The sequence below is a fragment of the Arachis duranensis genome, chromosome 5, assembly GCF_000817695.3.
Source record: "Arachis duranensis cultivar V14167 chromosome 5, aradu.V14167.gnm2.J7QH, whole genome shotgun sequence".
NCBI lineage: Eukaryota > Viridiplantae > Streptophyta > Magnoliopsida > Fabales > Fabaceae > Arachis > Arachis duranensis.
In genome coordinates this window covers 80,096,870-80,109,531 of record NC_029776.3, presented here as the reverse complement: position 1 = coordinate 80,109,531, position 12,662 = coordinate 80,096,870, and the positions used below count along the sequence as shown (strand labels likewise).

At 36.3% G+C, this 12,662-nt stretch overlaps 1 protein-coding gene and 1 pseudogene across 1 annotated transcript; both read left to right on the top strand.

The window, feature by feature from the left end:
- LOC107489652 (13-hydroxylupanine O-tigloyltransferase-like) overlaps positions 1-3,301 on the top strand; it is a 29,270-nt pseudogene extending 25,969 nt beyond the window's left edge.
- An 829-nt stretch (positions 3,302-4,130) lies between these two features.
- Positions 4,131-6,783, top strand: LOC107489697 (subtilisin-like protease SBT1.3). Its single transcript, XM_016110451.3, has one exon. It carries the CDS (start codon positions 4,267-4,269, stop codon positions 6,604-6,606), a length of 2,340 nt encoding a protein of 779 aa, XP_015965937.1. The 5' UTR covers positions 4,131-4,266; the 3' UTR covers positions 6,607-6,783.
- The last annotated feature ends 5,879 nt before the right edge of the window (positions 6,784-12,662 follow it).

Genomic DNA, 12,662 nt, shown 5'->3' with positions numbered 1-12,662 from the left:
CTAAGTGCAGTGCAGCCTACATCCAGTCTCCATCACAAACTTGATGGAATTTCACTATAATCAATCTGATTACAACTTGTAAAGTGCTAACCCAACTTACAAGGGGATTCCCACAGAATCATGATACACAACATAGATGAACAAAGGAACTCTAAGACATCTATGGCTTTTCTTTTAATTTTGCACTCTCTTCCTTTTTCCGCTCTATGGCTTTTTCATTACAAACCTCACTGTTTGCCTTTTTCCATGAGACTCAAGACATGACAAAATTAAACAGAAAAATACTAAACAGAATACATTGAAGGAGAAGAGAAAACTGTTAGCTCAGGTAGCTCTGAGAACTCTGTGCCTTGCACTCTCAAATTTTCTCCTTGCTTCAAACAGTGGTTGTTCCCCTTTTTAAAGAAGAGGAAAGCCTTCACACTTGAAGCCAAAACTGAACCAACTTCTTCCTCCTTCAACAAACACAGAACCGGTTCGGCCACTCAGAGAGAGAAGAGATAACCATGCATTAACCAACATGCAATTACCTCTAGTCCTTTCTTGATCATCAACCTTCATCAATCCGGGCTTGGCTTCCTCTCCAAGATGGATTTCTGGCCCTTGATGCCTCATGATGATGATGACTTCATCTGCTTCAATCTCTGCCTTCAACCATCACTTCGCCACTCTAGCTACTCCCTGTGGTGGTTGAGCAGAATCAAAAACAAGCCATGCTTCAAGAATCTCTTCTAGCTGGCCGAATCTTCTTCTTCCATTTTTGAGCATGAAAGGCTCAAGATGATCTCACCAAATCTAACCACATTTGGTGAATATCTTAGCCACAGCTCACTTTTATTTTGGTGTTTTCTTGCCATCATTGGCTTGATGGTCTTAGACGCATGCAGCATCTTCCTTTCGGTGTTGAAGAACATTTCTTCCATTGTTTCCTGGACAAGGACCGAACAAGGAAGAAGAAAGAGATGAGAGAGAAATAAAGAATCTGAAGAAAAGAAAAGCAAAGTGGTTAAGCAAATTAATTTGGAATAGCTTGCTTTTACTTCCCTATAGAGTGGCGTGTTTGACATAATAGCCATCAAATCAATCTTCTCTCTCTTTCTTATGTTTCCAATGCATTAAATCAAATTTGAATTCCATCCAAAGTGAGGAATGGAATTCGTTGGAGGCAATGAACCATTTTCCTTTGTTTCTTGGTTCGGTTAAAGCATGGAAGCATTTATCAAAATTGAATTTGGGCTATGTTGCAATAAAGCTTAATCTGACCCAATAAAATTCTGATTCAGTCAAATTAATTTTGGGCTTATGATCATGCTTGGATTTTGGCCCAATTGATTTATTTTCCATTCAGCCATATTTATCATAAAACATTAAAACCAAGGGCTGAATGTATATTGGGCTTGCATCAACTTTCCTTTTATTTTCGGCCCAAGTTAAAACCTGTAACAAAATTATTAATCAAAATATGTTAAATGAAAATCAGATTAATAATTTTGTAATTAATTATTTTTAATAATGTTTAGTCATCACAAATATTAATTTAGAGTTTTCCAAACTCATCAATCGCACTTGTGTTCTATTATCCACTTGCCGGAAGGCTTAGAGAAGGTCATAGTGGCAAACTTGTGGTGGATTGCACTGGCGAAGGAGTACTGTTTATTGAAGCTGATGCAGATGTTACACTTGACTATTTTGGTGTTGACCCTCTGCCTCCATTTCCTTGCTTTGATGAGTTCCTCTACGATGTTCCATTTTCTGATGATGGAATGATTTAAGTCTCCTCTGCTGCTTATTCAGGTAACACGTCTCAAATGCGGTGGTTTCATCTTTGCTATACGTGTTAACCACACACTGTGTGATGGATGTGGAATTGGTCAATTCATAAAGGGCATAGCAGAAATAGCCCAAGGTGCATCAAACCCTTCAATTATCCCAGCGTGGTGTAGGGAGCTTCTTTGTGCCAGAGACCCACCAAGAGTCACATTCATCCACCATAAATACAAACAACTATCACTTGATGACAACAAAACTGTCTCCTTAAAACTCTCCCAAGCTTCCTTCTTCTTTCGCCCCCGAGAGATTGATGCATTGCGCTGCCTCCTCCCTCGTCACCTTGCTCAATCTTCCACCACCTTCGATATCCTCACGGCATGCGTGTGGCGTTGTCATACAGCTGCACTGCAATGGCAAAACCCTAACCAAGAGGTTCTTTTGATGTGCGTAGTCAATGCACGTTTCAAACCTTGCAGGTTGGTCCTCTTTAATTGATTTAAGCAAGAAAGTTATAAGTAGAGTAATTTTTATTGATTTAATATTTAAATTCGTCTCTCAAAAATATTTTTTAGTCATATTAATTTTTAAAAAATACAAATTACAACTATAAGTCAAATAGATCGTTCTACCAATTACATGATAACATTTAATTATCTTTTGTGAATACTATTTTTGTCATGATATATAGGTTTAGTCCTCCACTGCCTGAAGGGTTTTATGGCAATGCTTTTGTGCTTCCTACGGCAGTTTCCACTGTGGAGAAGCTATGCGGACAACCCTTGAGCTATGCGTTGGAGTTGGTGAAGAAAACAAAGAAAGAAGCAAGTGAGGAGTATGTGCACTCTACTGCTGATCTAATGGCCACTAAGGGAAAACCTGCATTTTCTTTATCGGAAGGGTCTTTTATGGTGTCAGATATGACAAAATGTGGATTCAGAGATGTGGATTATGGGTGGGGTAAGCCTTTGTATTCTGGATTAGACAAGGCTGGAATGGATGATGTTCCTGGTTTGAGCTACTTTATTCCATATACTAATTCTAAAGGCGAGTATGGTAGAGTGGTTTTAATGTGTCTGGCCGAAGAAGCCATGAAAAGGTTTGAGAAAGAGCTTCATGTGGAATACTTCAGATCAAGGATGAAATATCATCTGTATTGGATGCTTGATATCTGAATATTATTTCATGTCAAGGTGGCTTCAGTTATTCCTATTTCTCGAGAATCTAGTTTGTTCATGCAAGAGTGAAAAAGAAAGAACACGCCTTTATACATATACCTGTCTTTGTTGAGAGACATAGTGAACTAACTGTAACAGAAGGTGGTTAGGATAGTTCTAAGGGTAATCAAGATTAGTTGCAAGGTTTCTTGATACCACATCTATTTGATAATATCAATTCACACTAGTTTCAAATCTCTCAGCTCACATCTTCTTCTATTTCTTGTATCACAAGCTTTGTTACTCTGCTGGTGTTCTTCAGAACAAAGAAAGAAAAGAAAGAGATCAGAAATTTGGCTTAATAATGCATACGTTGCGAAAATAAAGTTGTTTCACTAAGCTCATTTCTATTGGGCTTGGAATCTTGGATCATTTACATGCTTCCATATTTATGTATATATATGTTCTTCTATTTAGCGTTATAACTAGGCCCTAGTTGACTCACCAAACATATCGTATATTTGTGTAGCAAATGTAACTGCTCATAAATTCTATCTACTCAAACCGCGTGTTTATTATATCAGCACGTAAAAGAAAGAGCTACCTTTGTACGAAAAGAAACAACCATTAACACCGTACCTTATATATATATGCTTATATAATACAGTTATACATATGGGAGCATTTACTTCTTCAGTGTCCACTATAATGAATGAGTCCATTTATTTTAATTTCCTCCTGCTTTTCTAAAGGCTAACACTAAAGATACTCTCTTCCCTTTCTACTTTGGTTATGGCTCATTAATTATCATTTGCTATATTTTATAGCTGTTATAAGGAAAAATGTTTGAGGTGAAGAGATGTCAGAAGAGCACGGTCATGGTCTCATGGATATTAACTTCTAGCAACAGGCACTTAGGTAGCATTCTTAACTCTCCCTTTAATTATCACAGCCGTGAAAGTTGAACTACCACCACCTACTTTTATTGCCAAGGACAATAAAACATCATCACTCATCAGATCATTTGCCTTCTTAATTCTGTTTTCATTAATCTAATGCTTACTTATTAGTATTAAGTGAAACAAAATATAGCTAGCTAGTTAATGATAAATTCTTGTAAATATTGCAATTATCATGGACTGATAGATAATAACAATGTTAACCAAATAAAACCAACAATATTTAATATTTCAAACTTATGAACCAGACTATTAAATAAGCCATTTACACCTCTATTAAATTCTCTTCCACCCTTCTTCTCCCTTTTAACCCAGCATCATTCTTCAAAAATATTGCAGCAACTCCTTCTCCTTCCTAGCATGTAAACAAGGCTAAGACTCCAATGAAAAACATGAGCTGCATTATTCCAATAACCTATCTTCTCTTTATTACACTCTTCTCAGCAAATGCTCAATTTGTTAAGAAGACTTACCTAGTTCAAATGGATAAGGCAGCAATGCCAAAAGCCTTCTCCAATCACCTTGATTGGTACTCATCAACAGTGAAATCAGCACTTCTCACCACTTCTCTGGAATCTTCTGATATGAAAAATGAGGAAGAGAGAATAATCTACAGTTACCAAAATGCTTTTCATGGAGTTGCAGCAAAGCTGAGCAAGGAAGAAGCTGAGAGGCTAGAGGATCAAGAAGGTGTTGTGGCCATTTTCCCTGAAAGAAAGTACCAACTACACACCACAAGAAGCCCTGAGTTCCTTGGTCTTGAACCATTATCAAAGGGAACTGATAGTATCTTTTCAGAAAATCTTGATAATGATGTTATAGTTGGAGTGCTAGACACTGGAATTTGGCCAGAAAGTGAAAGCTTCAATGACACAGGAATGAAACCAGTACCTTCTTATTGGAAAGGTGCCTGTGAAATTGGTCGTGGCTTCACCAAACAACACTGCAACAAGAAGATTATTGGTGCCAGAGTGTTCTATCACGGATATGAGGCAGCAATTGGAAAGATCAATGAGTCAAGAGAGCACAAATCACCAAGGGATCAAGATGGCCATGGAACTCACACTGCAGCAACTGTTGCAGGCTCTGTAGTCCATGGTGCTAACCTTCTAGGCTATGCTTACGGCACTGCAAGAGGAATGGCACCAGGAGCAAGAATTGCAGCTTACAAAGTTTGCTGGATTGGAGGGTGCTTCAGCTCAGATATTCTCTCTGCCATTGATAAAGCTGTATCTGATGGAGTGCATGTCTTGTCCATTTCATTAGGTGGAGGAGTCTCATCTTATTCCCATGATAGTATTTCAACTGCTGCATTCGGAGCAATGGAGCGCGGTGTGTTCATTTCGTGTTCTGCCGGAAATGCTGGTCCTAGCCCTGCAAGTCTTGCCAATGTGTCACCATGGATCACCACTGTGGGAGCTAGCACAATGGATAGAGATTTCCCTGCACAAGTTAAGCTTGGGAATGGCAAGAATTTGAGTGGTGCTTCACTCTATAAAGGGCCAAACACAGTATCAACTGAAAAACAATACCCTTTGGTTTACTTGGGTGGTAACTCATCAGGTACTCTTAATCCAAAAGCAATGTGCTTGGAAGGGACTTTGGATCCTCAAGTGGTTAAAGGGAAGATAGTGATTTGTGAGAGAGGGATTAGTCCAAGAGTGCAAAAGGGTCATGTGGTGAAAAATGCAGGTGGGGTTGGAATGATTCTCACCAACACTGAAACAAACGGAGAAGAGCTTGTTGCAGATTGCCACCTCCTTCCAGCAGTTGCAATAGGAGAGAAAGATGGTAAAGATCTCAAAAACTATGTCTTAACAAACAAAAATGCCACTGCAACTCTTTCATTTCTTGGAACAAGGTTAGGAATTAGGCCTTCACCTGTGGTAGCAGCATTTTCATCAAGAGGGCCTAATTTCCTCTCACTTGAAGTTCTGAAGCCAGATTTGGTTGCTCCTGGTGTGAACATTCTTGCTGCTTGGAGTGAAGATGTTGGTCCATCAGGGTTGGCAATAGATCAAAGGAGGGTGAAGTTCAGCATAGTTTCTGGAACCTCAATGTCATGCCCTCATGTGAGTGGTGTAGCTGCATTGATTAAGGCTAAGCATCCTCAATGGAGTCCAGCAGCTATAAAATCTGCACTGATGACAACAGCTTATGTTGTTGACAACACCATGAAGCCTCTGAAAGATGCATCAAATGCTGAAAAGCCTTCAAATCCTTATGATCATGGTGCCGGTCACATTAACCCCACAAAAGCACTAGACCCAGGTTTAGTCTATGATATCAAGCCACAAGATTACTTTGATTTTCTGTGCACACAGAATCTAACTCCAAACCAGTTAGGTGTCTTTGGCAAATATGCAAACAGGTCATGTGCACATTCTCTGGCTAGCCCTGGTGATTTGAACTACCCTGCAATTTCATTGGTGTTTGCTGAGAATAAATCTATTTCAGTTATGACAGTTCATAGAACTGTGACCAATGTCGGACCTGATGTTTCCACATACCATGTTTTGGTCTCAGTGTTTAAAGGTGCTTCTGTGAAAGTTGAGCCAGAAACCTTGAATTTCACAAGGAAGTATCAGAAGCTGTCATATAAAGTTACCTTCACAACAAAAGCAAGGCAAACACAACCTGAATTTGGAGACCTTGTTTGGAAGGATGGTGTTCAGAGTGTTAGAAGCCCAATTGTGATAACTTGGTTGACACCAATAGTATGAATTTTCAAGCACTGTTTTCTTTTTTGCAATGAGCAAATTTTCTTTACTATGCAGTATTAGTATTAGTATTAGTAATGCTCTTTCTTTCATGCCTATTTCTCAACCTTAGAAGAATTCTCAACAAAATAGATTATGTTCTTGACTATGAAATGAAATGAAATATTATTGTTATGGTAATATGGTTACATATTAACCGTTTTCCAATTTCTCTCTACTATTATATTTATGAGATCATGCAATCATAATATATATATTCATGACACTATTCATTTCATTTAGATATGGAAGGGGAGTGGTGTAAGATGCACCTATGGAATGTATGGATACTTTACGCAGTTGTGGTGTCAAGAGCAAATCAGACTCTTTGATTTATGTTTAAAAAATTAAAAAAAAATTGCAGTACACAAATCGGACCGTCTGATTTGTGTTTTAGACAATTAAAAAAATTTTAATATTAAAATCGGACCATCAGGCTTCGAAGTTGTTTATTTTCCGGATTAAGTTCTCTTACCAACTATTTTAATCATGCAAGATTCATTTCACAGGAAACTGTAATTGACTAAACCTTAATGTTTTAATGATTTAGTCTTTTCTAACTCAACTTAACCGCCAATGTCTTGGTCACTTAATTTAGATTAGAAGGTGAAGAGCAAATCTAGTTTATGGCCACATACCTAATTACCCAAAGCTAAACATATTATATGTCACATATTCAGATTACTTCAAGTAATTAGCAATTTAGGACAAATTTGCTTTCAACCTGTTGTTCAAGCGAGATAGCTCTGTCGAGAATCACAAGAACACATGTAGAATAAGGGTCATACTGTCGTTCCACCTAGATTCATAAGATGAAAAATGAAAGTAATCCTTAAAACTGAATCAATACATAAATTAAAATAGAAAAATAATAGTCTTAATTCATAGAAATAAATAGAGCTCCTAACCTTAACTAAGGAGGTTTAGTGGCTCATGAATTACAAAGAAAACAAGGGTTCTGAAAAGTGAAATGTGCGGAAGTGAGAAGATCCCCCTTAAAGGGTGAATCTTTTCTTTTTTATATCTAACCTAATTTGATTTGAAATTAAAATAAAATAACAAATTCTAATCCTAAAAGATTTTGTTTGTAAATAAAAATTACAAAAATAAAAGATAAAATAATAATTAAAAGCTAAATCTTGCTAAAGATGCTCCAAGAGTGTGATTGTGATCTGGATTGCTAGCGCTAAACGCCAGGATTGGCATTTAGCACCCAAGGAGGCAGAAACGCTTATGATATGTGCTAGTTGTTGGCGCTATATGCCAGCTTGGCGTTTACGCCCAAGGGGACAACTTCAATTCTTCTCCTTTTTGCTCAAAACTCTGCCGAATTGATCCGAATTTTACCTAAAATCATAAAAACACAAAAAAAAACTCAAAGTAGTATCCCAAAAGGGTTTTAATACTAAAATCTAACTAAATTTACTACATTCCAACTAAATTTAACCAGAAATTAAGCAAAAAATAGATATAAAATATTCACGTATCAATATGCGTAAGAGCAAACACAAGCCCCTGGAGCAAGCCTTATTCCATGTACTACTTTGAGCCACCATGCGTACTACTTGAAGATCCTTGCATTATACGCACATGCCAAAAGCCCTTCTGACCTCTTCATACTCTAACGAACATAATTTGAACTAGAGAGGTCTAAATAAAGTGGTTTAGTAGTTTTAGAAAGTTAATATCTAGGACTTTCTAACAATATATAATAGTCTATAGTGGACATGCGTCTAGCATAGCCTTCTCCTGCGCTGAATTCTTGCGTTACACTTGGGAATTCCCAAGTTATATGTGAGAATTCTTGCAATAACGTGAGAATTCATACAGAGGCCAATAATTGTCAATAGAAGCCATGCTTTATACTTGGGAAGTCTTGTGTATAATGCATGGCATTGGGCCACTTTCAAGGCCTTAAATTCTTCACTAATCCTTTCTAATCCTTCACTAATCTCTCCAACTTCAAGTGTTTGTTGACCCAAGATTGAAGTTTCAAGCTCATCATTTTCAACTAAGGCACCAAATTTTAAATTTCAATTACAAAGAAGATCACTAGTTAATTAAGATTTAATTTTGTTTTGATTAGTTTTGAATTCTAAAATTTGTTTTAGGGTTAGTATTCAAAGAAAAGGGGACACATACGTGCTCTCTTCCTCTCCCAGCCATTTTCAATTCATTGTTTGGATATTTCCTAAGCACACTATGAGAAACTAATCTCCTCTGTTATGATTAGGTGTAACAACTCAAATTTTATGCCGAACACGATATTTTTTAAATAATGTTATTTTCAAGGATTAGTTTTATTTCGATAAGTTGTTTTCGAACCCCAAAACAAAATAAATAGTAATATAATTTTATTATTATGTTATTTATTTATTTTACTTGCTCTAATTATAATAAAGTTTAGATCTTATTATTATTATTATCAAGCTCGATATTCACCGACATAAATAATTATCGAAATTTTTTGATGAGCTTAGATTTGCTAATACTTCATCATATATCTTTTACCATCAAATTACTAACATCATTTATATTAGTATCTCGTATATAATTATCCTTATATATATTAATACTTATGTATTAATATATCCAATTTTCATAATTATTTGTTTCAGATATTTATAACTTAAACGTCTGGTTCAGTTACGTCGAAACTTGCCAAACCGTCTTTACTATTACTAAATCATCTTCCACTAAATATAATCTTTTCTAACCCCTCATGAATCATCAGCCGATAGTAGAAGGAAAAGAAAGATTGGTAATGTATATATATACCCATGCATTAACATAACAATGACACATATATATACATCCATTTTCTTGATAAATATTATGACACATGACCACCATTGTCTTGCTAAATCATTATCGAATTCATTAAGCACCTTCTCTAATTCATTATTGTAATCACTGAACCTGCATTTTATCAAAATAGAGAATAGGTACATTTTTTCTAGCAACAAAAACACTTACCAACAAAAACTCTTTTCCTAAACTCGTTTCTTGAACAGCAGCAACAGTAAAAATATGTTCATATTTTTTTGTTAAGAAGCACTGCTTCACAGCTATGCAACACACTACTTCTATTTCATGAAATTGAATTGACCCAAACCATGAAACATTGACCCAATAGTAGTGAAAAAGCAACAAAAAAAAATGCGGCCCACAACCCAATCGACTCTACTCCGCTTCATCAAATCACGCCACTCCAGCTTTCAAGTGTCGACTCACTCTTGGGTATACACTATACACTCAAATCGCTTGCTTAATGAACAGAAACTTTCCAACCAATTGAGGTCCCACCATGAATATCACAGCATCTGGTCCGCCAATGGCCACATGCCCCATTACTATTCCACTATTTTAAAATATATCTAAACGATTAAAAAGTGTGGAACATCAAGTACCGTACAACTACAATGCTATACGTGAACATCTTTTTATATATATACTTTCTTATATATATATATATATTAATCCTAACTAAACAAAATCTACTCATATATATAACGTGCGCGCGAAATCACGCCGTTTTTCTTCGTATTACTCATCCAACGTTTGTATCCCGTGTTCCTCCTCCTCCTCCTTCTTCTTCTTCTTCTTTGTATTCCTCCTCCCACTACAACATTTTCAGGTTGAGGCAACATTTAAAAAGTGTTACCTAAAGGCTGACAAAAGGTTACTTTTGATCTATGGTAACACTTTTGGACCTAAGACAACGTTTTTGAGCGGCGTTGCATATGCAGCCGTTGCCTTAGATCAAAGCAACACTTTTTTGTTTCAAAAGCAACGCTTTTAAGAGCAACACTTGGTAAGTGTTGCCTTTGATTGAAAAACAACAACACTTCAGAAGTGTGTTTGAGACAACACTTTTGCAGTGTTGTCTTTTCTCTTATATTTTGGTCACTACTAAAAAGTATTGCCTATTTGCCATAAAATACAACTCTTATACGCGTTGCTTATAAGTTTGAATTTGCAATTCTTTGAAGTGTTGCTTATTAGTTTTGAATATGCAACCTTTAAAAGTATTGCCTTTTCTTTTGGATATGCAACCTATACAAGTGTTGCCTTTTCTTTTGGATATGTGACGTTGAAATTTTTGCTAGTAAAGAATTATTAAAAATATTCGCGTTGTAGATACAGCTTCTAAACTAATAGAAATCCCTTCGTGCAAACGTTTTGGTTGTCACAAGTAACAAACCCCTTTTGAAATTGATAACCGAGTATTCAAACCTCGGGTCGTCTTCTCAAGGAATTGCAAGGAGGTATGTTCTTATTATTGGTTATGAGTTTGTAAATTGAGGTTTTGGAAGTAAGGTGGGAGTATGTTATATGATAAGTAAAATAAAATAAAATAATACTAATAAAATCTCTTGGCAAGGTATGAAGAACTGGAGGTTCTATCCTGGTTATCCTTATCAATTGTAATGAGAATTGGATTTTTCTCCCACTTTGTTAACCTCTAACTATGAAGGTAAGTTAAGTGGATGAATTCCAATTTTCAATTAACAATGAGTTTGATAACTCAAAAGTCGCCAGTTATTTAACCAAAGCCAAAAGGAAAACTATCTACTCGAATGAAAATAATTTGGATAAGTACCGACAACATAAATTAAAGAAAGCAATCATAGATCTGAAATATCTCAAATAGCATTAATTTAAAAGAGTAATCTGTAACATGGAAGAGTTCATAAATTTAATTGGAAAAATAAATAAAAAGGAACATTGAACCTGAATTGAGAGTCACTCTTAAAAACCAAGAGAGGTCCTAAATCCTAATTTCTAAAAATCCTAATTTCTAAATCCTAAGAGAGAGGAGAGAACCTCTCTCTCTAAAAACTACATCTAAAACTATGAAAAGTGAATTATGAGAGCATGGTTATGAATGGATGCATTCCCCCACTTTATAGCCTCTAATCTGTGTTCTCTGGACCGAAAACTGGGTTAGAAACAGCCCAGAAGTCACTTCCAGCGCTTTCTGGTCCGTACAGGTCGTGGAAAAGTGACGCGGCCGCATGGCTCACGCGGCCGCGCCGGTTGCGTTCCTGCCAGGTCACGCGTTCGCGTCGCCTGGCGTCGGGGCAGCTATGACAAATTATATATCAAATCGAAGCTTCGGACGTTAGCTTTCTAACGCAACTGGAACCGCGTCGTTTGGACCTCTGTAGCTAAAGTTATAGCCGTTTGAGTGCGAAGAGGTCAGGCTGGACAGCTTAGCAATTTCTCCAACTTATTGTATTCCTTCCACTTTTGCATGCTTCCTTTCCATCCTCCAAGCCATTCCTGCCCTATAATATCTGAAAACACTTAACACACATATCAAGGCATCTAATGATCATAAGAGAGGATTAATAATAAGCAAATATAAGATCAAAGAAGCATGTTTTCAATCATAGCATAAAATCAGGAAGGAAAATGTAAAACATGCGAATTGCATGAATAAGTGGGTAAAGAGTTGATAAAAATCACTCAATTGAGCACAAGATAAACCATGAAATAGTGGTTTATCAACCTCCCCACACTTAAGTATTAGCATGTCCTCATGCTAAGTTCAAGAGAAGCTATAAAGGAATGATAGAATGTATGAGATGCAACCTATGAATGCAACTAAATGCAAAATATTTCTACCTACTTGGTTAAAAATAAATAAGTTCTTCAAGACAAATATGAACTGGATTTCACTAATTCAAATCACAAAATACAATACAAATAACTTGCAAGAAGAAGATAGCTCATGAAAGCAGGGAACATAGAATTGAGCACTGAACCCTTACTGGTATTGTATATCATTCTAACTTTCAAGTGTCTAGGGTCAATTCTCTCAATTCTCTACTAATCTTGCTTTTTATAGCTTGCTCTTCATCTAACAATCAACAAAAATTTAATGCACCAATACACAAATCAAGAGGTCTTTTAAGGGTTGTAATGGAGTTAGAGTCAAGGTAGGATTGTATTTGGCCAAGTGGACTAAAATTTGAATCCTTAATTAACATAAACTTTCCACCTAACTTAAGACA

Coding starts and splice junctions, on each gene's coding strand:
- LOC107489697 (XM_016110451.3), top strand. CDS start 4,267: ATGAAAAACATGAGCTGCATTATTCCAATAACCTATCTTCTCTTTATT.